The sequence below is a fragment of the Mirounga leonina genome, unplaced genomic scaffold (genome assembly GCF_011800145.1).
Source record: "Mirounga leonina isolate KUSES-001 unplaced genomic scaffold, KU_Mleo_1.0 Mir_95, whole genome shotgun sequence".
Lineage (NCBI taxonomy): Eukaryota > Metazoa > Chordata > Mammalia > Carnivora > Phocidae > Mirounga > Mirounga leonina.
In genome coordinates this window covers 13,047,551-13,074,151 of record NW_023270865.1, presented here as the reverse complement: position 1 = coordinate 13,074,151, position 26,601 = coordinate 13,047,551, and the positions used below count along the sequence as shown (strand labels likewise).

General features: G+C 47.5%; 1 protein-coding gene across 1 annotated transcript in view; it reads left to right on the top strand.

Annotated features, from left to right (window-relative positions):
• MYO10 (myosin X) overlaps positions 1 to 25,770 on the top strand; it is a 212,680-nt gene extending 186,910 nt beyond the window's left edge. Inside the window, exons 27-41 of the mRNA XM_034998745.1 lie at positions 996 to 1,239; positions 4,938 to 5,033; positions 8,390 to 8,483; positions 9,218 to 9,273; positions 11,047 to 11,189; positions 11,462 to 11,656; positions 13,529 to 13,686; positions 16,148 to 16,271; positions 16,758 to 17,055; positions 17,650 to 17,857; positions 18,662 to 18,798; positions 19,577 to 19,697; positions 20,076 to 20,528; positions 22,771 to 22,962; positions 24,291 to 25,770. Of these exons, the coding sequence (XP_034854636.1) occupies positions 996 to 1,239; positions 4,938 to 5,033; positions 8,390 to 8,483; positions 9,218 to 9,273; positions 11,047 to 11,189; positions 11,462 to 11,656; positions 13,529 to 13,686; positions 16,148 to 16,271; positions 16,758 to 17,055; positions 17,650 to 17,857; positions 18,662 to 18,798; positions 19,577 to 19,697; positions 20,076 to 20,528; positions 22,771 to 22,962; positions 24,291 to 24,392 (2,621 nt within the window). The 3' untranslated portion in view covers positions 24,393 to 25,770. The remainder of the gene's footprint in view (positions 1 to 995; positions 1,240 to 4,937; positions 5,034 to 8,389; positions 8,484 to 9,217; positions 9,274 to 11,046; positions 11,190 to 11,461; positions 11,657 to 13,528; positions 13,687 to 16,147; positions 16,272 to 16,757; positions 17,056 to 17,649; positions 17,858 to 18,661; positions 18,799 to 19,576; positions 19,698 to 20,075; positions 20,529 to 22,770; positions 22,963 to 24,290) is intronic.
• The last annotated feature ends 831 nt before the right edge of the window (positions 25,771 to 26,601 follow it).

Below are 26,601 nucleotides of genomic sequence, written 5' to 3'. Positions count from 1 at the left end.
TTTTTAAGACTGGCTGATCAAAAAATGTAACTCGTCTCTTTATAATAAATTACTGAAGTAGATTCAGTATCCTTCAGTGGATTCCGTAAGAGACTTTTTGATTGATGGTGGTTAAGATGTCATCTTTGACCGTCCTTGGGAAATCTAGAATACTAAGATAAAATTATTCTGCTGGAAAAATATTAGAAGTTTCTTTTAAAGGTTTCATTTTTAAGTAATCTGTACATCCAATGTGGGGCTCAGACAACCCGAAGATCAAGTGTCACATGCTCTTCCGACTGAGCCAGCTAAGTGCCCCCTTAGGAATATTTTTATCTTATAAAAGATATATGTATATCCTTGTTTTACTTCTCTTATTGAAAACGTTTTCTACTAAATGAATTATGGCTAATTCTCGTTTCATGTCCTAAATCTACACTTTTTACATATAAACGATTTTCAGATGATGATACTTTTCTTTGAAAAGTGTTTATCCAAAAAAGCCCTGTTTTATTTTCCTATGGAAGTTTTAAGTCTTGTACCCCTCTCCCTCTCCACCCGCCCCCCCCCCCATTGACCAAATAAGGAAGAAGGAATGTGTGTAAACTTTGACACCATTTTAAACTAATTTCTCCTCTCTGGGGCATTTGGAGATAAGCATGATCCATTTGTTCGGAGATGGTTTGCGCCCCATCTCGACTCATCCCAGGGTTAGAGTGTCAGCTCATGAGTTGTGTTTCTGCCAGCACCTCACCAAGATTTCTCAGCTGAGTGGGAGCTGCTTTGGGAATAAGGAAGGGACAGCATTGCTGTGTAATCCAGCCAAGCTAGTGTAGTGTCGCCCACCGCCCCCTGAACACAAGCCGGCAGGCACCATGCTTTGTCGGGGGGTGTCTGGGGGCACGGCGGTTGGGCAAAGTGGAGGATAGGCTGAACCTTGAGACGCTCCACTGATGTCGTCATGCAGTGTGATTGACTTTTCTCAAACCCCTCCCTACCCTATCTTGGGGGAACAGGTGGCTTAATGAACTCCTGGAAACGCCGCTGGTGCGTCCTCAAGGATGAAACCTTCCTGTGGTTCCGCTCCAAGCAGGAGGCCCTCAAGCAAGGCTGGCTCCACAAAAAAGGTGGGGGCTCCTCCACGCTGTCCAGGAGGAACTGGAAGAAGCGCTGGTTTGTCCTCCGCCAGTCCAAGCTGATGTACTTTGAAAATGACAGCGAGGAGAAGCTCAAAGGCACCTTGGAGGTCCGGACGGCCAAGTATGTTGACGGACCCCGGAGATGGCCCAGTGGGGTGGTGCTCGGGGGCTGCTCGGTCGTTCATGTCGATGCCTCCAAGGCCACCTGGCCCGCGGTCTTCGAAGCAGTAGGTTGTAGGCGTCAAGTGCGTCCCAGTCATTCACTTGAGCCGATCGAATTGTTAGGGGCCTGGGGAAATGACTTTGTGAACCGTTCACTTCTCATGGTCACGTTCAGACCCTTGGCTCTCAGTAAGATGCCCGCTGGTCCTGGTGGGGATGTGATTGGTTGTGTGCAGGGATCCTCGAATATTGAACAGTGGGTTAAGAAGCTTTTACTGATCAACACACCACAACAGATTGCTAAGTTGGAACCAGACTGCCCATCTGGAGGTGTTTGGTTTTTTGCTTTAGTTTTTGAGGTGTCGCTGACATATAGCATGTGAGTTTCAGATGTACAATGAAGTGATTCCACCTTTGTATATATTGCAGAGTGATCACCACAGGGAGTCTAGTGAACATCCATCTCCACACATAGTTAACAATTTTTTTTTTGGTGATGAGAACTTCTAAGATCTACTCACTTAGTACTTTATCCAAATGGGCGATACTGTACTCTTAACTAATTCTCTCATGCTGTACATGATGGCCCCAGGACTTATTTGGTAACTGGAAGATTGTAACTCTTTTTTTTTTTTTTTAAAGATTTTATTTATTTATTTGACAGAGAGAGACACAGCGAGAGAGGGAACACAAGCAGGGGGAGGGGGAGAGGGAGAAGCAGGCTCCCTGCCGAGCAGGGAGCCCGATGCGGGACTCGATCCAGGATCTCCAGGATCATGACCTGAGCCGAAGGCAGTCGCTTAACTGACTGAGCCACCCAGGTGCCCTGGAAGATTGTAACTTTTGACTACCTTCATTTTTTTTTTTTTTTTAGCTTTTTGAATACCCTTCATTCTTAGAGATGTTTTTTTTAAATGAATCCTTTATCTTTTACTTTTGTGGGCTATTTCAGCCATCGTTGTATCCAGCAGTGAGAGGAACAGAACTGGGCTTTGAATCCAACACGCCCCCCTTTGCTGCCACCTCTTATAGAACCAAAGCCCTGGACTATTGAGGACCTATTCTTTGGGTTAAACATTAAGGTTTTCAGGAAATTGTTGGACTTCGCGGCAGCTGGGTAACTTGATACTAGACATTAAGTGCTTTGGGATAACCATTAGCCATTACTCCACTCAAAACCAAGCAACCACCATATTTAGAAAACGGGTAAAATAAGCTTTGAGACAGATTAACTCCTAAAGTCACGAGACCTGAAAATGGTGTTTTGTTTCTAACCAGCATCAGCGACTTTAGAACATTATTTATTAAAAAGTATGGGAAGTTAAACAAGGAGAGTGTTCTACGCATTTAATTTTAAGGGCAAATAACGAAGTGCAGACAGTGGAGTATTGGACTTCTCCAGGCTGCCCTTGGGGTGTGTTAGGAGCCCATGATCCAGCGCAGGCGTGAGCGTGTGGGGCTGTGAATCTAAATCCTACCAGAAATTTCCATAGCATGACACAGCTGTGTGCTTCTGCCTCTCAGCCCTGCATCCCTGATGTTCCTCCTGATTCAGCCTATAGGACGCTCCCCGACAAATGCCAGGAAGCTCAGAGCAGGGAACAGAGAGGGAATTTCCCTGGTGGAAACTGATGTATAATCCTCATGCACCTTGCTCTGTGCTGCTTAATAAAAAGCCCTCTTCTCCGGGTGCTTTGTGAAAATTACAGAGTTGAGAAGACATTAGCTCTTACTCGGCCGTTTCTGTCCTGTTCTGCAGAGGGAGGGCAAGGAGTTGTTAGGGTTTCACCACATTAAGATTTTTTTATTGGCATTAATTAAAAGTATCCACTTTATATTTTGAAATGTTTTGTTACAGAAAATTTCAGTCCTATGCAGAAGCAGGCAGGGGAATATAATGAAATCCCTGCGCTGTTAGGCAGCTTTCAGCTGTGACCACCCGCCCCCTCCCCCCGCCAGCCCATGGCCCTAGTGTTTCATCTGTAACCCCACCCGCACTGCTCCCCCTACAGGCTGTGTTCTGTAAAGCAAGTTCCTGACATCAGAATTTTATCTCTAAATATTTTAGTATACACTTAGAGATTAAGACTCTTAATATATAATCACATTATGGTGACAGCATTTAAAAAAATAACAGTAACTTCTCAATCATCCAGACTCCAGTCATTGTTCAGATTTCCCCAGTTGTCTTGTATATGGAGGTGATAGTGCTCTTGCTGGTTTGGATTGGTTTATTTCTTCCAATCAGAATCCAAGTAAGGCTTATAATTTTTAATCCATTGACCGATCTCTCAAATCTCTTGTAATTTATACAACATTCCCCCCCCATCATTTTCTTCACACACTCGCTGTCATTGAAGATGCCACCGCATTTATCCTACAGAGTTTCCAGATATTGCATCGTGACCCTGACAATATCATCACTCCCTCTCCAAGGAAGCTTTTTACAAGTGCAGGTCCCAGGGCCCCACCCTGAAGAGAGCCCCCCTCCCCCCCCCACCGCCTGTGTTTCTGAACGTTGCCCAGGACCATGTGGGCCACAGTGGTCCAGAACCACAGCCTTCCAGCTAGATCACAGTCTCATCTCTCACTTTACGCACAAGGTTGCCGAGTTCCGGAGACTGCGGCAGAGTGGCCGGTCCAGGATGACATGGTCTGGACAGTTTCCCTAGAGTCCTGCTCAGGAGACTCTGTGACCCGAGACTTGGCTGATTCCTGCCCATCTCTCACCTCTTCCTGCTCAGAAAGGGGGTCACAGACTGCTGAAGGAATTCTCACCATCTTGATCCTTAAAAATATTTTATCTTGTCTCAGTGATTCTAGCTCTAAGATATTTATTTTTTCTAATTAGACTGTTTAGGTGTGTAGATGTGAAATGAATATTGTACTGTGAAGAGTTATACTCCTTCACTTGGCAAAGCAAGCTGGCTTTATCCCCAAGCTCCTTTGTCATCAGTTATTTGGCCATCTCTGTTTCTGTGCCAACATCTGCTTGTGTTTTACCCTGATCTTGTTAACCTGGTCCACCGATTTTAAACCTCCATGTTGGGATGAGAGCAAGGTGGTGTTGAAATCCAGAAACACCCAAACACTGCTCTTCAGCCCAGAGCCCCCAGTAGAAATAATGTGCCCATACGAGGTGGAGTATGTCAGAGATGTCAGCCAAGGCCTTCAAGTGGGAAGCCATGAGGACCTGGAGAAGAGCCCAAGCCACACTAGTCGCCTTGTAGGGGTCCTCCCATTGTAGGGCAGTGAGAGGAGCCGAGGGAAGGTGTGGGCCAGACTGGGGGCAGCTGCCCCAAGCCTTCTAAGGCCTCAGCAGGGGCAGGCATTGGGTGGGCCAGAGTGAGGAGAGAGACTTCTCCTTAGAGTAGTCTACCGACCTCAAGGAAACACCTACCCCTGGTCCCGGGTGAGACTTCCTCTCTCTCTAGAAGCAGAGAAGACCCCGTCTCCTCACCCACCCCTCCCCCCCCGCCACCCTCCGGAGGACACAGGGATCTTCATCATTTCTTAAAAAAAAAGGCTGAAGTGGGTGTTTGATTTTTCAGTTACAGTTTCTAACTCCCATCAGCAGTTTGGTGAAATGGCTTTTCCTGCTTACTCTTAAGGAGTCTGTGGTCCTAATGTGTATTTGGTGCTTTTGCTACTTGGCAGAGAGATCATAGATAACACCAGCAAAGAGAACGGGATTGACATCATCATGGCCGATAGGACCTTCCACCTGATCGCCGAGTCCCCAGAAGATGCCAGGTGAGACACAGCTGTCGACTGCCCGCAGACGACGTCCTCACCCCTGCTCAGGCCTCGGCCACCCACCCGGCTCTGAAAAGACTGTCCTTGATTCTCTGGTTGGGCTTTTCTGTTAAGATGGTTGAAGAACTGAGTCATGAGATTGACGTGCTTGTCCCCTGGGCAATCTTCCGCTGGGCTAAGGTGTCCAGGTACCACACACAGCCCAGGGTTTCCAGCTTTGAATGCCACTGGACAGACCCCTTGTTATCTCGGCTCAGGCTTTTACTGTCCCCAACCGTGCAACCACACAGAGCTGCAAGCCCACCCTCTGGAAGCTTCTGAGCTTTGACAGGGAACAGCTTGTGTTTGCTTAAGGATTGAGAAAGCAAGGGCATTAACCCCTGATTGTTTAAATAAACGATAGCACTGTGGCTTTCGAGGAGGATTTAGGGTCTTCATATTGAAGAATTCAGTAGGACAGAAGAGATGGTTAACACCAGTAAGAGAATTACTGTATTTCAGGCAATATTCTGAAATGCTTCACATATATTAACCCATTTAATTCTCACAGCCGCCCTACACGGTTAATAGCATTATTACCATTATTACCATGACCCACATTTTTCAGAGTAGGAGACTCAGGTAGGAGAAAGGGAAGTATAATTTGTAAAGTCACAGAAGCTCAATTCTACTGAACGGAGGCATTACGTTTCTTATATTTCTTAAGGAGCTTAAATCTTTGACCAAGCTCAGAGGACACTGGTTGGTGTCCATTGGCTGGATCAAGTGGTCTCACTTTCCTGGACCTCAGGTTTCCATCCTCGTGCTGGGCAGGTGTGGAAAAAAAGGAGAGAACTGGTATCTGCTCCCCAGAGTGATGCATCACAGGGTCACACAGCGGATGAGATAGAGCAGAACATCTCTTTCTCCTGCTGCTTTGTGAGCCACAGGGCTGTGTTGGAGGTATCTGTCCTCCCCTCTGAGCAATGTCAGGGAGCATCGTCAGCCTATAGCCTTTACTTTTGAGCTCCGAAATCCTTCGAATCTTGTAATGAATTCTCAGTGCCTTCCGCTACTACCCCTTTGCCCTTTGAATGTTTGAGTTGATAGAGCACCATGGTAGCAGCTTTAAGGGCAAAGAAAATAATTCTTCCCATGGGAACAAACTAAAACCCTGCTTGGATCCATAAATTATGACACAGACTGGAAAAACAAGTAAACCTGGAATTATAGTCCCGTCATTCCATCTGGGACTCCTAGAGACCGCCTGTGGTTGGTTGTGGTCTGTGGAATGCCTACAGCTTCTCAGCTGAATTATAGGCCCAGCGTTTGGGAGCCGTCCTCTCTTTTTTGGGCCATAACGACCTGCTAAATTTAACATTGGGGGCTTTTTTTTTTTTTTTAAGTAGGCTCCACACCCAGCCTGGAGCCCAGGGCGGGGCTTGAACTCCCGGCCCTGAGATTAAGAGAGCTGAGATCAAGAGTCAGCTGCTTAACCAACTGAGCCACCCAGGGGCCCCGACATTTGTGATAGTTTAACTGAGGCCTTCTTTTCTTGACCAGTAGAACACATTTTTTAAAATTCCTTTTCAGATGGAGTTAAACTTGATTCAGGAGGAGAAATATGTAAATTTAAGAGTGTCACCTGAACAGAATGAAAGGCCAGCAAATTTTATTTGTGTGTGTGTGTGTGTGCACGCGTGTGGGTGTGAGAGAGAGAGAGAGCTCCCGTGTGGCCTCCATCTTGAACATACGTGTTTTTCAGTGTTTGATTTGGGAAATTTTTGAGCTTCATAAAACAGTGACTTAAGTCTTGCCTTTGAGTTCATCAGAATTGATGAAGCAAGTGTATATTGAGATGTTTCCCTTGGTTTCCCTAGGAGTCTGTTTATGTTGCCTATTTTCAAGCTCTTGGTCACATTTTTCTCCTTTAGGAATCAGAGGAGATGGATTTTAGTGCTTTGCTATAGAGACATGGCTTACCCTTTATATAGATATGCATTTTTTGCTTAAATATCCCATCATATACACCAAATACTTTGTCCTCTGCCATACTTAGTAGGAGCGTGTATATAGGTCTTATTAGCCTCTGCAGGAGAAGGCTGTCCCTAGCATCTCACATTTGGCACCTCCTACATTTTATAGTTGCTTGATAAATGTTGGATAGATGGATGGATGGATGGATGTGTGGCTATTTGTGGTCATTTTTCCTCAAGCCTATATTGTGTTTCTAGGTACATCGTGACTTTTGTTCAGCTTGACTTTTCTGGGGTTGACCTGTTTTCCTTTGTTGTCTGATTCTAATGAGGCTGTAAGTGAGAAAACTCATTTCAGGTGAAGATAGAAGAGTTCTCCAGTCAAAAAAACCTTTCCACTTTGTTCTTCAAGCAATTGTTGTTTTTTTTTTTTAAAGATTTTATTTATTTATTTGACAGAGACCCAGCGAGAGAGGGAACACAAGCAGGGGGGTGGGAGAGGGAGAAGCAGGCTTCCCGGGGAGCAGGGAGCCCGATGCGGGGCTCAGTCCCAGGACCCTGGGATCATGACCTGAGCCGAAGGCAGACGCTTAATGACTGAGCCACCTAGGCGCCCCCAAGCAATTGTTTTCTGTTTCCAGCTCTCCTATGGTTTTATTCTTACTTAAGTAGAAATCCTATCAGGTGGGGCACCTGGGTGGCTCAGTTGGTTAAGCCACTGCCTTCGGCTCAGGTCATGATCCTGGAGTCCCGGGATCGAGTCCCGCATTAGGCTCCCTGCTCAGCGGGGAGCCTGCTTCTCCCTCTGGCCCTCCCCCCTCTCATGTGCTCTCTCTCATTCTCTCTCTCTCAAATAAATAAATAAAATCTTTAAAAAAAAAAAATTAAAAAAAAAAAGAAATCCTATCAGGTGGCTGAAAACCCCATCCTGGAAACGAGCAGGGAAGATCGACCTCAGTGGCCATCTTGAGATGGTACTCTGACATCATTGGCCTTCTTACCTTGGAATTTACTTCTAAGAAATGAAAAGGCACTTGAATATTCCCTAGGTTATAGATAACATCCTCAATAAAGATCCTTGATGTAAGTATTTTGGGTGGCACTGAGGATTTCGTCATCCTCCATTCACCGTCTAGAGGTCTGGGGCAGCTGGAGGAGAGGATCTCCTGTTGATCTGAAATTGCAGCAGCTGGTATCTAAAACTTTGGCTGCTGCTTCTACCTTTGCCCATTGGTGGCATGAAACCCACGTTTACCCACGAGAAGTGTAGGCAGACTAAAAACAAAGTTGCTCAGAGGAAATGTCATTTTCGCAGAGAATGTGGAGAAGGGCATCGGTCACCATGTTGCCAGTCCAGCAGTTGGCACCTCCTTGACAGTCACTCTCTCCTTCCCGCAGCCAGTGGTTCAGCGTGCTGAGTCAGGTCCACGCGTCCACCGACCAGGAGATCCGGGAGATGCACGACGAGCAGGCGAACCCACAAAATGCCGTGGTGTGTGAGCGTCGCGGGGTGGAGGGAGACGTCCCCAGGGAGGCGAGCGGCCTGGGAATTTCTAGACAATCTAAAGTAAAAGTGTAATAACTAAAGGAATATTTTGTTTAAAAATAATGCAGAAAAACAATTCGTTGAAGATTATAAGTAGTAATAGATTCCAGTCCTCCCGCTTTAAACCATTAAAAGAACAACAACAACAAAAAATCCCGAGTTTTAGGAAATCATGGAAGCACATCATACTTCCCTTCAAAGGCCTTAGTGAATTCTAACTCGTGTTCTTTCGGTCTTCACTCTATCCTGGACACATAGCGAACCATAGAATCATATTTTAGAAATAAAGTTTTCTTTTCTCCTAAGAACAACTTCACATCGAAGTTTCTTAGTGGAGTACATCTAAATTTAGGGATGGATCCTAGTGTAAGTCAGAAAATTTGTGCTATTGAAAGAAGTTTGAAACACTTTTCACTGAAAGTATCCGAAAAACAAGACAAAGATTAATTTATAATTTTTTTTTAAATGAGTGAACTGTAGATCTGCCCTGTCTAGAGTAGAGGCTGTCTGTACTCACCAGCTGAAGGGGGACCTTTCTTAGATAGCCATTATTTTACAGTTAATGCAGAAAGGAGGAGTGTTTTTTGTTTGCTTCTTTAGAGAGCCATAACCTAGGGATGTTAGGGTCATATGTCTGTACTTAAGTGGTTCTCTTCCCCCCTGTTTTTGCTCCTTTCCAGGGCACTCTGGATGTGGGGCTGATTGATTCCGTGTGTGCCTCCGATAGCCCTGATAGGTAAGTTGGGGTGTGACTCAGCAGAAGGAATTAGTAACCTGCAGTCTCCCCCAGCTCTCTCTGCTTCTGGGCCACTTTCTTCTTTTCTGGGCCATGAAATGATTCTGGGCTGTGTGTTGACATCTGGTCAGTCCCAGGCTTCTTTCTTTGTGCCCAGTTTTACACCATCCAGAAGTCTTGCTCTCTGGGTATCTTTGGGATGCTGGGGGAGACTGTGGAAACCTAATTTAAACAATTAAAAACATACACACAAGAGGAATATTCTTCATTTAGATACAGGGATCGATCCAGGATTCACAGAGGAGGAAAATGTCTGCTTAGGAAAACAGTATTCCAGCGTAGGGAAGCGTGTCTTTCCCTTTTCCAAACTTGATAATGAACTTAAAAAGGATTTGATTGTAATTTATATGTAGAGTATTAATAAATTAAACCACAAAGATTTTTCCTTGACATTTCCATCTTATCTGTGCCCTTTAGATAGCATGTTTTGGTTTTGTCTTTTTTGAAGGGAAATCATCTTCGTGGATGCCCTCAGGAGTCTGTACTATCGACTTTTGTCTTTATCTTCTCTATTTTTCTTTGCTGCCATTTGAATTCCGAGTAAGAATCAAAATTGGCTTCTGCCTTCAGGAGTATAGCTTTAGAAAGTGAATAGAAATGTATTCCAATTGACAAGAAAAATGGTGCCAACTACGCAGAATTATGTGGAGTCTTCATCAGCCTGTTGACAGAGGCTCTTCTGAATCATAGACCCTTTATTTCTGGTATCACCCTGCGCCATCCTACACCTGGCTCGGGGACCTTAACAAGTATGTTTTGTCAATGGCCCAAGATTTTATTCTGAGGGTCAAGTTCCCACCCTCTCTCCATCTGTCTCCTCCTAAACCCCTTCTCTGTAGCAGGCTGGGTATATGAGGATCCATGCTAGAACCTTCCATCGCTGCTCAGACCCTTCTCTCCCTCAAGTGCCCTCCTTTCTCCCTTCCAGACTATAGAAAAGTCTTTTATTTTGAAAGAGCACCCGTCTTTCCCTGTCTACTACAGTCCCATTAATCTTGCTTTTTCTTGAATTTCTGCAGCACTTAGCTACTGTAAACATTTGAAAACCTGTAAGAAATCATTCACAAGTCTCTAGCTTAAGTGGTTAGATGCAGGAATTAGTAGGAGCAAGGGCCTAGGAGAGATTCAGGGCATTGCCAGACAAAGAGATGAGGGAGAAAGTAAATTTCCATTATTATGTTACCCCTGATTGGGAAACGAGCCTTTGTTAGATTGCTTTGAACACGTGGACCCAGGTGGCTTTTAGTAGCAAGCATAATCGAGTGCATAAGATGTTCCGTTTACACCTATTTACGGATCTTCTTTTATTATTGGTGTCTGACATTTCATTACCGACCCACAGAAATATCATCCAAGGCAATACCCAGAGGCAGAAAGAAATTTACTTTGGAAAGGCATCAAAAAAAATTTTCCCCCACCGTCACCTTACTTAGCTTTCCCTAAACCAAGTGTCATCTGGAAAGTTTTGCATGAAGAAATCTTTCCCCTTCCAGGGCCTTCAGAATGTGTGGCTCTAAGTTTAAAGGTTAATGATGCAGAAAATAAATCTTGCAGAAATGAGCAAGAGTTGCCTTAGCATAAAAATACAAACAGCACTGCAGTTTTCAATCCCTGTGACCATACGCCAGGAAAAAGGCATCTGATCTTGCTTCAGACAGGTGATGTTGCCGGGAGAGCTAAGAGTCTTTGCTTCCTTCCTGCCCTGTCGCTCAGACCCAATTCGTTTGTGATCATCACGGCCAACCGGGTCCTCCACTGTAACGCCGATACGCCGGAGGAGATGCATCACTGGATAACGCTGCTGCAGAGATCCAAGGGCGACACCAGAGTGGAGGGCCAGGAATTTATTGTGAGAGGTGACTGCCACCACAGCTTTGCTTTGTCATGGAGCTCTGTTCTCCTTTGCGTAGATACTGCAGCATTTCCCGCGTGAGCAGCTTTTCTGAGGAATTTTGACTCTTGGAGTTGCTTAAAAAAAAAAAAAAATCACGTAAGAAGTGGCCATGGATGGCCCTTTCCAGCAAATATGTAGAAGTAGGACCCATCTGTAAGCCTCCCGCAAATTACTACTTGGTATTTGGGGTTTCTCGTCGTCGTTTTTAATTGACATTTTAATCTCTCTTTCCAGGGTGGTTGCACAAAGAAGTGAAAAACAGTCCAAAAATGTCTTCACTGAAACTAAAAAAGCGGTGGTTTGTGCTCACCCACAATTCCTTGGATTACTATAAGAGCTCCGAGAAGAATGCTCTGAAATTGGGCACGTTGGTCCTCAATAGCCTCTGCTCGGTGGTGCCTCCGGACGAGAAGATCTTCAAAGAGACAGGTAACAGGGCCCCGTGTCCGCGACGAGCCTGGCTTTGCTCAGATCAAGGGAATGAGTTTGCTGCCTGGAGTGTGTGCCACGGTTTTTCCCCCAAAAGAAGCTCATTTATTGTTGATTTATCTTCTGAGGCCATCGGTGGTTAGCTCTGTGGACACTTAGTATTGAACCCATAGTAAAGAAGTCCTGCTTAATTGAGTTGCACAGGTGTTCTTAGGACCACACAAAAACAAAGATTCTCCTATGGTGAGCTCTTTTCCATCCCTGTGTGGGTGAGAGTCCTGACACAGCCCAAGAAAGCTAAATCCTGACTGTCCCTGAGCTTATTAACCTAGAATAAAAAGCAGTCATGTTAGCTTAGTTTTATTCTTTTTTTTTTTTTTAAGATTTTATTTATTTATTTGACAGAGAAAGACACAGCGAGAGAGGGAACACAAGCAGGGGGAGAGGGAGAGGGAGAAGCAGGCTTCCCGCCGAGCAGGGAGCCCGATGCAGGGCTTGATCCCAGGACCCTGGGATCATGACCTGAGCTGAAGGCAGTCGCTTAATCAACTGAGCCACCCAGGCGCCCAGCTTAGTTTTATTCTTGTCAATATTATGAAAGTATTTCTCGATTGAGTTTTGTTGAGTTTTAGTTATGATTTTGTGGGGGTTTTTTTAAGATTTTTTTATTTGAGAGCGCACATGAGCAGGGGGGCGGGACAGAGGGAGAGGGAGAAGAAGGCTCCCCGCTGAGCAAGGAGCCGGATCTGGGGCTTGATCGCAGGACCCTGGGATCATGACCCGAGCCAAAGACAGACACTTAACCGACTGAGCCACCCAGGTGCCCCGATTTTATGCTTTTTTAAATATAGCTCCTCTGTTCCAAATGACCGCTTGTTTCAGGACACACACACTGCTTGCTTAGCAGAAGTGCTTTCTTCTCAAGGGAGAGGCTAAGGAAAGGAAACCAACAGGAAGGGAGAAGGAGCGTCAGGGAGGGGAAGCGTTGTCACTCTGGTTCCAGACCCGTGAAAGTGACTTAGTTTCTGCCTATTTTTCTTTCAGAGCAAATGTTACCATTTATTTATTTATTTTTAAAGATTTTTTTTTTTTATTATTATGTATTTGAGACAGAGAGGGCGCGAGCGCAAGCAGGGAGAGCGGCAGGCAGAGGGAGAGGGAGAAGCAGGCTCCACGCGAGCAGGGGAGCCGGTCGTGGGGCTCCATCCCAGGACCCCGGGATCGTGACCTGAGCCGAAGGCAGCCGCTTAACCCGCTGAGCCGCCCAGGCGCCCCTGTTTTACCACTGATACATTTAATCCCGGGTTTCATTGTTTTATGTTTATCTTTGCATCTCAACCCGAAGCTCCTCGTGTGGGTGGGTAGGTGGGTTACCTCGCACACTTGGGAATTCAGCGAGAATTGTTGAATTGCTTAACGAGAAGGGCTCCGAACGCCCGCTTGCCCGCTTGCTGGGTTGCGGGGTTGCGGTTGCGGGGTTGCCAGGTTGCCCAGTTGCCCGGTTGCCAGGTTGCCCGGTTGCCGGGTTGAGGGGTTGCCCGGTTGAGGGGTTGCCCAGTTGCGGGGTTGCCGGGTTGAGGGGTTGCCCGGTTGAGGGGTTGCCCAGTTGCCGGGTTGCCCGGTTGCCGGGTTGAGGGATTGCCGGGTTGAGGGGTTGCCGGGTTGCCCGTTGCGGGGTTGCCGGGTTGCAGGGTTGCCGGGTTGAGGGGTTGCCCGGTTGAGGGGTTGCTCGGTTGCCCGGTTGCGGGGTTGCCGGGTTGCCCGGTTGACAGGTTGCCGGGTTGAGGGGTTGCCCGGTTGCCCGGTTGCGGGGTGGCCGGGGGGCGCGCCCCGGTGCGGAGGGTGACGCGCTGCGCGTGTGCTTTTCCGCAGGCTACTGGAACGTCACCGTGTACGGTCGCAAGCACTGCTACCGGCTCTATACCAAGCTGCTCAACGAGGCCACCAGGTGGTCCAGCGCCATCCAGAATGTGACGGACACCAAGGCCCCGATCGACACCCCCACCCAGCAACTGATTCAGGACATCAAGGTACGGCGGACCCGAGCTCAAGGGCTGGGTCACGGTAGCTCGCGGGTTCCCCCCCACCCCCCCTTGGAACATTGGGACGTCGGTCAAGCTCCATTTTTATTCCGTCACCAAAACTAACTTTTGATTAATTTTCTGTTAGAATATCACGGCTTTTAGAAATCGAAATGTGAGTGCTTAGGTGAAATTTGACACTAGAAGTACTTTGTCTTCAGGGAGGCGGCAGATGTTGCTGCCGAGGCAAACCCGGATGTTAGATGGCCTGTGGTTGGGGTGTGGGCTCCCCATCCCAGGGACATGGTGTGATCTGTGTGGGGATGACCTGCTGCCACGGGATGCCCTTGAGCCCTGGGGTGGGGACCTTCTCAGAGCAACACAGTGATTCTCCTCTTACTGTACAGTGACCGGACCACACAGCGGGGGTCACCAGCAGCCTGGATTGGTCTAGAAAACTTGGAATCTTTATAGGCACCTCCAAACTCACAGGAAGCTTCCAAGTCTCTGGACCAACATTGACATTGTTAAATTGTAATTTCGTTTCATAAAGATGAATTGCTCAGGGAGTATACATTGAACGGATGATTACATGGCAGCCATGCACAGAGATGCCACACTCATTTTTCAGGAATGGAAACAGAGACGTGGAATATTCTGGTTGCGTTGTTCACGTAGCTGGTCAGTCCCTGATGCAGAACCAGGTCAAGGGGATTATTTTTACTGCTGTTCCTCTTGGTTACCATCAGATAGATCCCCAATACCAAGCAAAGAGCTGGAATAGTGACAGAAAAGATTTGAGAATGCTAGCAAGACAGGTGTTTACTGATCTACATCAAAGGAAATTAGCTCATCAGATCCAGGAAGCCAGCTAGATTTCACGGAGGTGGGAGAGGGTCTAATATGTCCATAGGATATCATTTCCCACTGAATTCAAGTCTGCCTGTGGATTCCAAAGTGGTGTGTTTTCTGGGTATTTGGAGCTAAATTCCACGAAATCAGATATTCTCCAAAACTCTGCAGAGCTTTCCATGAAACCCAGGATGCTAAATACTAGCAATTTCATTTTTAGCATTAAAAAAAATTTGAAGGTTTTTTTGAGAAAGCGAAAACACATCACTGAACTTTCTCTTCAAAGCTGTGTCTTCTCTATTCCTATGTTCTCTAATTTGAAATCTGTCATTAAAAGAGTAATAGAATTTTCCAAATATGAAACAGTCCTTTTTAAAAAATTAGGTTGCCCTAATTAAGCCCATACAGAATTGTTGAAATAAAGTTTTTTTTTTTTTTCCTGGCTTTCAATTGGGTGTTATTAAAAAAGTTTCATAGTGGAGATTACCACAATAGAATGATTCGTTACCTCTCCTCCAACTTTTCTGTTTGTTTAACGTTCTAAAAGGACTTTGCCTTTTTCGAATCCCAAATTAACATTTTAGGAGCATAAGTACATGATGAATTTCTACAAAGGGATCTCTTAAATTTCAGGAAAGAGGTTAGGCATGTTGAACAGTCTCTCTAATAACATATCAACATGTGTAATTTTCAGGTGTAGAGAAAATACAGAAGATCAAGTAAAGAACGAAAACTATGTTTTAAGCAAATTATAGATGAAAATACATGGTTTGCTAAATGTTTGATGGCTAAATAGCAAAAGAACTTTAATTCTTTGAAGTATATATAATCTCCAGGAGAAAATATATACACATGAAATGAAGAGAATGAGCTGTGTGTGAGAAAAATGTGATTTGTGATTTGTCTTCAAACGGATTATGGGTATCTTCGTGCTTGAAATTTTTTTTTTAAGATTTATTTGAGAGAGAGACTGCACGGGCAGAGGGAGGGGGAGAGGGGGAGGGAGAAGCAGACTCCCCACTGAGTACGGAGCCAGACTCTGGGGTCGAGCTCACAACTTTGAGATCATGACCTGAGCCAAAACCAAGAGACGGATGCTTAACCAACGGAGCCACCCAGGTCCCCCTAAATTATTACTATTTTTAAGTAGGCTGCATGCCCAGCATGATGCCCAGCATGGAACCCAGCGCGGGGCTTGAACTCACGACGCTGAGATCAAGACCTGAGCTGAGATGAAGAGTAGGGTGCTTAACCAACCACCCAGGTGCCTCCGTGCTTGAAATTATTAATGCTAGATTCTCTAGTATCTCATGGATGCTTTAGACGCTGGAGAATGTTCATGTGTGGGAGAACACAGATGCTGGGGCACCTGGGTGGCTCAGTCGTTTAAGCTCCTACTCTCTTGATTTCAGCTCAGGTCATGACCTCAGGGTTGTGAGATCGAGCCCATGTTGGCTCCGCTCTGGGCATGGAGTCAGCTTGAGATTCTCTTCCTCCACCCCTCCCCACCTGCTCGTGCTCTAGAAAAATTTTAGGAAAAAATACAGATGCTTTTGTTCTTGTACACATGTGTGTTTTGGATAAGCTTGCCTGCTTGACCGGGTCCTCTGTTTTCAAGGAGAACTGCCTGAACTCCGATGTGGTGGAGCAGATTTACAAGCGGAACCCCATCCTCCGCCACACGCACCACCCCCTGCACTCCCCGCTGCTGCCCCTGCCCTACGGAGACATAAACCTGAACTGTGAGTGCCCGGCCCCTCCCATACTCCGCGGTGGACACGATTCTGTTCACCTTCGTCACTCCTTAGCTCGGTCACGTAGCGTTGTTGTCTGTGGCGATGCATGCACTGTTGAACTAAAAGAACAATTTTAGAGGGAGGCAGGAAATGCCAGCCCTCCTGCAAACTCAGAGTCGCCTGAATTTACTAGAGAACCAGCTCCTGAGAGTCTTACATTACAAATCGGGAACCTGTTTGGCAACCGACCAACTTTTTAAGCAAGCATTTTGTAGAATAAAATAGTTCAGTTATATAACAGATCAGCATAACTTGCCCACCTCTGTGTTTTGACAGCGTTGTTCGCCTGATTGGAAGGTTCAGGGAACGCGGCGAGCCCCGCGTCACGAAGCTGCCGTCTGTCCCCATTCCTTCCCCTTGGGTTTGTGCTGCTCAGATTGTAGCATGTCCAGGCCCTGCATCTAAAGGCTTCTGTGTGTGTGCTTCTCCTAGTGCTCAAAGACAAAGGCTACACCACCCTTCAGGATGAAGCCATCAAGATCTTCAATTCCCTCCAGCAGCTGGAAGCCATGTCTGACCCCATCCCCATAATCCAGGGCATCCTGCAGACGGGGCACGACCTCCGCCCTCTGCGGGACGAGCTGTTCTGCCAGCTCATCAAGCAGACCAACAAAGTGCCCCATCCGGGCAGCGTGGGCAACCTCTGCAGCTGGCAGATCCTGACGTGTCTGAGCTGCACCTTCTTGCCGAGCCGGGGGATCCTGAAGTACCTCCGCTTCCATCTGAGAAGGTACGAGACAGCCCGATCCAGGCGCTCACTCAGGTGCTGTGCGGCCCCGTGGCTCGGAGGAAGAGGACGGGAAACAAGACGCCTAGTGTGGTCGCACTCGTGGGTCCCTTGAACCAGCCAACACAGGGTCGGTGTCCTCTCTAAGCCAAGCCACACAAGGCTGTGGCGGGGACCGGGTCCCTTTCAGTGCAGTGTCCTAACGTCTAAGATGTGGAGTCCATTTAATTACCACCACCTGTATAAATGGCGGCGGGGCGGGGGGAAGCCTGGATATTTGGATCCAGATCAAATAGGTAGAAACATTCTGATTCAGACTGACGACCCATGGAAAAAAGATTTTCATCCAATGGTATGAGACATGGCTCTCAGCAAGCCTGCAGCTGCTCCCCATCCAACCCTGGCTCACTGGGATTTTTTTTTTTTTTTTTTTATTGTTTGCATTTAAACAAAACCTGCACAGAAAGTGGCTGGTGTTTGCTCTGCACCCTGGGGGGCCCCCTCGATGCCTTCGTGGGCAGCGCGCTGAAAGCATCGGGCTCCCAGACGCCAGCCAGCCTCAGTCTAGCAATTAACAGTGAAGTGTTTGTCTCCTAGGATACGGGAACAGTTTCCAGGAACCGAGATGGAAAAATACTCCCTCTTCATTTATGAATCTCTCAAGAAAACCAAATGCAGAGAGTTTGTGCCTTCCCGAGATGAAATAGAAGCTCTGATCCATAGGCAGGAAATGACGTCCACAGTGTATTGCCACGGGGGAGGCTCCTGCAAGATTACCATCAACTCCCACACCACAGCCGGGGAGGTGAGGGAGAAGCCCCTGTCTGATACCTAACTGCGATGCACACAAGTCAGGAAAGTTGTACACGGTTAGGGGGGCTACCGTGTAGTTGTGACGTGCATAGTGTAGCAGCTCAATAAACAAGATGGAACCTACACCCAAACTCACGTATCGAGATAAAAATATGTATCAAAAATGAGTAGAAACACAAAAATTAAGCTGGTGCCAAAAGAGCTGAGACCTAATCCTGCTAATGTAAGAAGCAGGTGCGTGTGGGTTTATCATAGCATCTCTCCAATAAGGGGTCTCTGTTTGCCATGCAAATATCTACAATGATGTGTCAGATGAGCACATTTTTTTTTCCTTTTTTAAAATTGAAATTTAGCATTCTAAAACCAATTGGCTAAAAGGAGTAGGGCAATAAAATCCAGAGAAGCTTCTGGCATGGAAAGGAGAAACATCGGTGGAAGCCATTGTTTCTTGGAAGTTGATGAATGTATCCGATGAAAGAGAGGGCTTCAGTTTTTGTGTGCCTTTCCTGCTAGTGTGGGTTTGCGAGAACTTTGCCTGGTGTCTGTCTCTACCAGTGGGCAAAATGCTCTGCATTCTTTTTTTTTTTTTTTTTTTTTTTTTTTACAAAGACAAGAGAAATCTGATTTCTAGGGAACAATGGAAAAACAGCACTTTTGAAATTCTATGTGACCACACATGACAGCGGGGGGAGCTGCTTGGACCCTCGCGTGTCGGCAGCTCGCTGGGGGCTCTGGTGAGAAGGCACATTCCAGAACCACGTGCTGGAAGCTGAAGACCTCGGGGTGTATCTTGCAGGTGGTGGAGAAGCTGATCAGAGGCCTGGCCATGGAGGACAGCAGAAACATGTTTGCCTTATTTGAGTACAACGGAAGCGTCGATAAAGCCATTGAAAGCCGAACCATCGTAGCGGACGTGTTAGCAAAGTTTGAAAAGTAAGTTCCTTCTCCCTGGAGTGCCAGCAGATGAAATAAATTAAGAGCAAGAGTTGAGGATCTGAATTTCCATTCGTTTTTGGCTTCAGTGTGCATTTGAGTTCCTATTCTTTTACTTGTGTTGAGGCACGTTCAATTTTTCATCTCCCCCTGCTGCCTGTTTTTCTTAATTCCTAGATAAAGCCCGTCTCAAGTAAGATTCAGCTCGTCATTGTTTTTTTACCCCATTCGTTCAATCCCCTGTTGTACACACTGCCTTGGAATTTCCTGATTCTAGGCTTTTCACTTGTCATTGGCTTCGAAACGGGGCCAGCAGACACAAGCAAACTCATACACTCTTCAAACTGCATTTTATATCTCACGCACCTGTGATATTCGATCTAGGACTTTCTTATCCCCTAAGTAGCACAAAAGATATTCCTGTTCAATATAAGCACAGCCTCCATAATATTCGTGCTGATTTTTGTAAATATTGTCGTTTATTTGAGGGTTAGTAAAGGGAATGAAGATAGAGCCTTTGTTTCTTTTCTGGCTATGGATTCAGCATAATGTTTAGCCAGTACTAATTTGCCTGGGGCCTGCAGAAAATCCTTTTTAGCACAGTGTAATTGAAGACTGCCCATTTGTTGTCTTAAAGTGAGACCAAAATGAAAGCGTGTTTTTCACTTCTGGCCAAATACAGTTAGTAAAGAATGAGTCATCTAAAGTCAATTCCTTGTGGCACCGAAAGGCCGTTTCTCCTTTTGCTTTCTGAACCTCCCTTGCCTTCTGTCCGTAGGCTGGCTGCCACATCAGAGGTGGGGGACCTGCCCTGGAAATTCTACTTCAAACTTTACTGCTTCCTGGACACAGACAACGTGCCAAAAGACAGCGTGGAATTTGCGTTTATGTTTGAACAGGTAGAAGAACTTTCAGAAACGGATTCCTCTGCTGGGGAACAGGGGTGAAACCTGTTCACACTCTTCTTAAGTTCGTGGTTGGTCCGGAGGGGTGAGGCATGGCGGTACATTTCCCAGCATGCCCGAGGCGGCTGCTCCTTCATGCATCTCTAGAACGAAACCACAACACATGCTGTCTGAGGTCCTGTGCCAAGACCTGTTCTAGCTGGGAGGAGAGAGACATTAAGGGATAAAATATGTGTTAGATGCCGTCTGTGCTGGGGAGAGATTTCAAGCAGCAAAGCAGGGGAGGGTACAGTTGTCAGGGAAGGTGACATTTGGAGGGAGATGCTGATGGATTTTGGGTCACACACCCCTAACATTGCTGCCTCCTTTCAGGCCCATGAAGCGGTTATCCGCGGCCACTACCCAGCCCCCGAAGAGAACCTGCAGGTCCTTGCTGCCTTACGGCTCCAGTACCTGCAGGGGGACTACTCGCTGCACGCCCCCGTGCCGCCCCTCGAGGACATCTACTCCCTGCAGAGACTGAAGGCCCGCATTAGCCAGTCCACCAAAAGCTTCACCCCATGCGAGCGGCTGGAGAAGAGGCGGACGAGCTTCCTGGAGGGGACACTGAGGCGCAGCTTCCGGACAGGGTCTGTCGTCCGGCAGAAGGTCGAGGAGGAACAGATGCTGGACATGTGGATCAAGGAGGAGGTCTCCTCGGCTCGGGCCAGTATCATTGACAAATGGAAGAAGCTGCAGGGAATGGGCCAGGAACAGGCCATGGCCAAGTACATGGCCTTGATCAAGGAGTGGCCAGGCTACGGGTCGACGCTCTTCGATGTAGAGGTGAGGACTGACGGCTGCTTCTCGTTAGTGCGGCCGTGGCCAAGTACATAGGGCGGGACGACAAGATAGAACCTTTGCTCTCTAGCCCCTTTTGTTAGAGCAACACCCCCACCCCCCATGCTTTACCATTAGCACACCCTCTCATCCACCAAAAGTTTTTTCCTCTCTTGTAGTAAATGCTTCCACTGTATTAGGAGTGAATGGAAAATTAAGAGGTCACCTATTCTTAAGTAACTTCTTTCTTACTAAAGCCACAGATCGATCCAATTAACAAGTGCTGGTAAAAATCATTTAAAATTAAAAAAAATTTTTTTTAGAATTATGTACATGAAATTAGAAACTTCGGATACAGTTGACCCTTGAACAATGCAGTTGAAAATCCATGAATAACTTTTGACTTCCTAAAGTGTAACTACGAATAGCCTGCTCTTGACCGAAAGCCTGACCAATAACGTAAACACTCAACACATACTTTGCATGTTACATGTTACATACATACTGTATTCTTACACTAGAGCTACAGAAAAGAATATTGAGAGAATCCTAAGGAAGAGAAAATACATTTACAGCCCTCTACTGTATTAAAAAAAAGAAATCCACCTGTCAGTGGACCCTCGAAGTTCAAACCCATGTTGTCAAGGGTCAGCTATACCTGGATTTTACATTTAGTTCTTTCCCCATGAATATCTGTTTGCAGGGAAGAATTTTTTTCACAAATGGAATTTAGCCATTAGCGGTAACCCATACTGATTTATATCCCCCCCTTTTTTTAAGTAGACCATTTATTTATTGTTAAAGGTTTTATTTATTCATCTGTCAGAGAGCACAATCGGGAGGAGCAGTGGGCAGAGGGAGAAGCAGACTCCCACTGAGCAGGGAGCCCGATGCGGGACTCATCCCAGGACCCTGGGATCATGACCTGAGCCAAAGGCAGACGCTTCACCAACTGAGCCGCCCAGGCGCCCCTTAAGTAAACCATTTACTGAAAGGAAGTCTTACCAATGCTCTAGATCAAGCCTTGGCAATCTGTGTGCCACATCCTGCCTGCCTTCTTTTATCACGATTTATTGGAACACAGCAATATTCCTTCCCGTCTCTGCCTCCTCCGGCTGCTTTCACACTAACATAGCGGCATTGCGTAGCCGTTGACAAAGACCCCGTCCATGGCCCGTGACACCTAAAATATTGCCTCCCTGTCCCTTAACGGTTAAGTTTGCCAGCCCCTGGTCTAGATGAGCTTTCAGTTTTCTTCTCACAATCCCATTCAGCGTGTTTGGTATCTGATGCCTTTTAAATGAGGCTCTCTAAAAATCTAAGTATTGATTATATATTCCAAGATCCCTTCGTGGATTTTCATTGGATGCTATGTTTGGTTGCTGGGTTGGTTCAGTTAGGTTTGTTTCTAGGTGTAAATCAGGGGCTTTATACAACACCTCTTCTTCTCGGTGTCACTAATGTACATCCCTTGTACCCACTTCTCATCCCTGAATTGGGGCTCTTGCTTCCCAGCACCAATCCATGCAGGGAAGCCCGTCGTTAAACCAGTGACATTCCTGTTAACCTCCGTGCACACAAGAGGTCATTGCTGCCTCTTGTCAAGAATCCTGAGTGACTCAGTCAGTAAAGCGTCTGCCTTGGCTCAGGTCATGGTCCCAGGGTCCTGGGATCGAATCCCACATCGGGCTCCCTGCTCAGCAGGGAGCCTGCTTCTCCCTCTGCCTGCCTCTCCCTCTGCCTCCCTCTTCCCCTGCTTGTGCTCTCTCTCTCCTTCTCTGACAAAATCTTAAAAAAAAAAAAAAGAATCCTGTTTTCCAAGAGGAGCCAAACCGCTCAGCAGAGAGTGATTCTCTCTGAGAATTTTCCTCTGATACTAGATTTTGTATTGGAATAATGATCCAAAAAAAAAAAAAAAAAGGATCGGAGGCAGAGCTAGGAATAGGAGACTGGCTTCCGCTGCTGGGTTTGCTGGGGCAGCCGTTGTCAACTTCCCCCGGAATAAGGTTATCAAAGGGTGGAGTCAAAGCCCGATGTCAGGATTCACCGATTGGGTTTTCCAAATGCCCGATATGGGTCAGCCAGTCAGAAATCAATCAGGCCTCCATGGGGAGACCACATGTCCTCTTTCGGTTCCCTGGGCACATGCACGTGTTGGATGCATACGGTGTTCTGCACAGAGTGCCTGATTCAGCCTCTCGCACATTCTCTGTTTCTTACTGCTTGCTGATGGGCCTCTGGTCCACAGTGCAGGGAAGGCGGCTTCCCCCAGGACCTGTGGCTGGGCGTCAGCGCGGATGCTGTGTCTGTGTACAAGCGTGGGGAGGGAAGACCGTTGGAAGTCTTCCAATACGAGCACATCCTCTCTTTCGGGGCGCCGCTGGCAAACACGTACAAAATCGTGGTCGACGAGAGGGAGCTGCTCTTTGAAACCAGTGAGGTAAGAAGCCAGCCACGGAAGTCATTTGTGGCCTTGACAAGAGAGAGAAACGCCCCATTTCCTGATGCCTTTGAGTAATTTTGGCTGTTTTGCTTTAAAACATGAAAATACAGCATGGTGGTCGCTTCCCAGCTGTCAGTGCCCCGAGGGCCAAAATCGAATCCTCCCAAATTTCTTCTCTACCTTTGCAGCCGAGAAATTTGGTTCCGTTCAACCAGTGGGTCTTACCCACAGAGGAAAGGAAATGATTTAGATGTCCAAAATATATATAGCGTGGCAAGGAAGCCTTGTGCCAATCAGCAGATGATGACGGCAGAGAACTGCAGCTGGAGGGAGCAAGGGGCATGACCGCCCGGGGCGTAGCGAATTCTGGCTCACAAAGTCACCCAAAAAAAAGCCTCAGTGTGTGTGCCCTCTGCTCCAAAGCTTAAAATGTAATCCTCATCATGATAAACCCAAAAGCCTAGTGAGGGCTCCACTTAGGGAGCTTCCGGCAAGCAGAGGTAGAAAATGGAAATGAATGACCCACCAGCTTGGCTACTGCTGTAAAGTCCTGGGGAGGCGGCCAGGAGGGCGGGGGTGCGGGAGGCGGACTAGGCTAACGGGAGGGGAGCAGGGGCAAGGAAGGGGCTGGGCCTTTGAGGGGAGCAGGGGCAAGGAAGGGGCTGGGCCTTTGAGGGGAGCAGGGGCAAGGAAGGGGCTGGGCCTTTGACCGGAGGGTCCCAGGCGCCCGGCTGCCAGGCTTGGCCGACGCCAGTACACAGACGGAGCCACCGTGGGGGTCTCTGATGGTGCCTGGTGTGGTGCCGTGACCGTGCTAAGTGACGGGGGTGGGACTAAGAGGGAGGAGAGATGAGGGAAACAAGGCGGTCAGGACGCCCTAAGAGGGATGCAGGCCAGCAGGGGGGGGCAGCCCCCCGTCCCAGCCTCGCCCTGTGCTGCAGCTGCATCATGGGGCGGGGACGACACCGAGGAGCCAGTGTTTACCGGCTGTGATCGCGGGCTCGGTCGTTCGCCAGTATTTCAAGCGGGGATAGTAATCCCGGCCCTGGTGACTCCAACAGTGTCCTCAGGTGGGCTTGGTTTGCTTTAATGTGTAAAATCTGACAAGTGTACATCAGGCAGAACTGTCGTTTTCGCGTGAAAGCACCACCAGGTGGTGCCACGCTTCCCCTGCCCGCCGACGGCGAAGAGGGAAGAGCCGCTGAAGGTTCGGTCCGGGACAGAACCGGAGCCGTGGAGTCGCGCGGCTGGCTTCGGCCCGGCGACCGGCCCTCCCCGCCCTGCGCCCCCGCTGACCGCGCGCCCCTTCTGCTTCCCCCGCGCAGGTGGTGGACGTGGCCAAGCTCATGAAAGCCTACATCAGCATGATCGTGAAGAAACGCTACAGCACGTCGCGCTCCGTGAGCAGCCAGGGCAGCTCCAGGTGAAGGCGGGACGGAATCCCCGCGTCTCCAGCTTCGCGAGCGGCGGCCCTCTGGCCGGGCCGGCGCCTGCGCAGAGCCGGGTGAAGCCGCCCCGCCTCCCGGAAGCCCCTCGCCGGAGGGCGGGGCCTCCGAGGTCCTTCCGCCCTCTCAACTTCCGGGAGCCTGTATTAAGCGGTCAACCTTAACAGCCAGCCCCGTTTGGAAAGCTTTACTACTCCTAGATGTCACATGCCTTAAGAGAGAGAGGACAAACCCCCCTCCGCCTCCCCCCCGCCCCCGCCCAAGCAGCCAGAAGTGCCTTAACGTGTGGACCCAACACTAACTGACCTTAACTGCTACTGAAGGGAGATGCCCCCTCCTGCCATCTTGGGGGAGACATAGAAAGCTTGGACGGGGAGGGGCGTTTATCCATCAATTCTGCACTAACCTCCCAGCCTGATGTCCCTACTTTGAGGGAAGGTGAGGGAGCGGGGAGGGGGGACAGAGGGAGCACAAGGGGACAGGATATTTTAGTCGGAGCGCTGCTGGCAGCCTTCCCTGTGGACGTAGATTAACTTCTTTGTTTTCTCTTTCACGTCTCTGTGCTTGCCTGTGCATGCATGTGTTCATAAACTCATCACTTTAATCATTGTCTCGTGAGCATTAAAAGCAAAGGGAAAAGAGGATGTGCAATGGTGTAAACAGTCTGTCTGTATATTTTAATAGTTCAGAGTTCTAGTCTTCAATCGTTACTTTATAAGGTGGTTTTATTAACAGACCAGAATCTTGGATTTTCCTGTCTTTGCTGTATTTCGAAAACCACGTTTTGACTCCGTTTTGTTTTACGTGTAGCAAAGTCTGCACTCTGTCTGCTGTATTATAAACAGATATGCAGCCCATACAGATAATGGTATTTATAAACCACTCTGACTCCAATGCTGTTTTTAGAACTATATGAAGTCATTTTGGAGTCTTTAGTTTCTAAAAGATTTAAGTTAAAAAATTTCTTTGAAGGTGAGTTTGTATCGCTCCAGGTAGATGACCACATGACCACACTGGGTATGGTGGAAAGAAGCTTCATTCCCCAGGGGTATAATGTGCGAGCGAATCTTGAAAGGACCCTGACCATATAAATGCCGAGGCTTTAAGAAAATACATTTTATCCCAAGTTTATAATGATAGTCCAATAAGGTGCCTGTAAATAAATCAGCATTTGTGACCAGAAGAAAAATAATCTGGTCCTGGACTTTTATTTTTATATGGAAAAAAGTTGTAAAGACTTAGGCCAACTGAGTCTGCCCACAAAGAAAAAAAAAAAATTGCCTTATCTTTCCTGGACAGCCCTGCGAAATCCTTGTTTGTTGGCTCAAAGAAAGTCTGACAATAAAAGATGTTAGCTATCTTGCAGTGTGTTTTCTTGAGCAGGGGGACCTGAAATACATCATGGGGTTGGAGTTTTTGTTGTTGGTTTGGTTTTAATGCTTTTGGCCTCAGTGTCAAAACTGTGTGTTTCGTAAGTTGATCACTAGGTCTTAAAGTGGACATGTAGACACACAGCACGACTCCAAGGAAGCAGAGAAGATAAAAGAAAGGATTCCATGAAACCCAGAAATCTAAGGCCTTGAAATGTGTGTTTATGTCAAATGGTCTCAGAGCCCCAAAACCTGTCTAATCGTGAAATCATGATCCTACAACCTGCTTGCAGCTGTGCTCACTGGGGAGAATACACAGGTAGGCTCTTGGGCCATGGATTTACCCAAAGAACTCAGGACATGGGGTCTGACCTGGGACGTGAGCAGTGCCAGTCCCCCGGATGTCCCTTTCTCTTCCACTGAATCCCACCACTGCTTGTGTCCAGAGTGCTGCCCCCCACCCACCCTCCATGGGGACTGGAAGTAAGTAAATGCAGGTGCTGCTGAGCACCTGTGGGCTGCAGGTGATGAGAAGGAAGGTGAGCTAGACTGTGTTCTACTGCTGTCTTTGTTTTCATTTCTAGCCCAGAGGGAAGTTGGCAGAAGGGCCTCTTCCCTCCATGACTTGTACCCCAAAAGGCTGCCTCTCCCCTAGTTGCATATGAAGAGGTAGGCAAAGTGAGGCAGAGTGCCTCCTCTGAGACATCACATCAGCACCAACACCAGAACCTAGGTCTCTCTGCACTTGGGCCTTTATGTGCCCACGGCTGGGATGTTTTAATGTTTTATTTAGAAATAATATAGGTCCAGAAGAAGTTGCA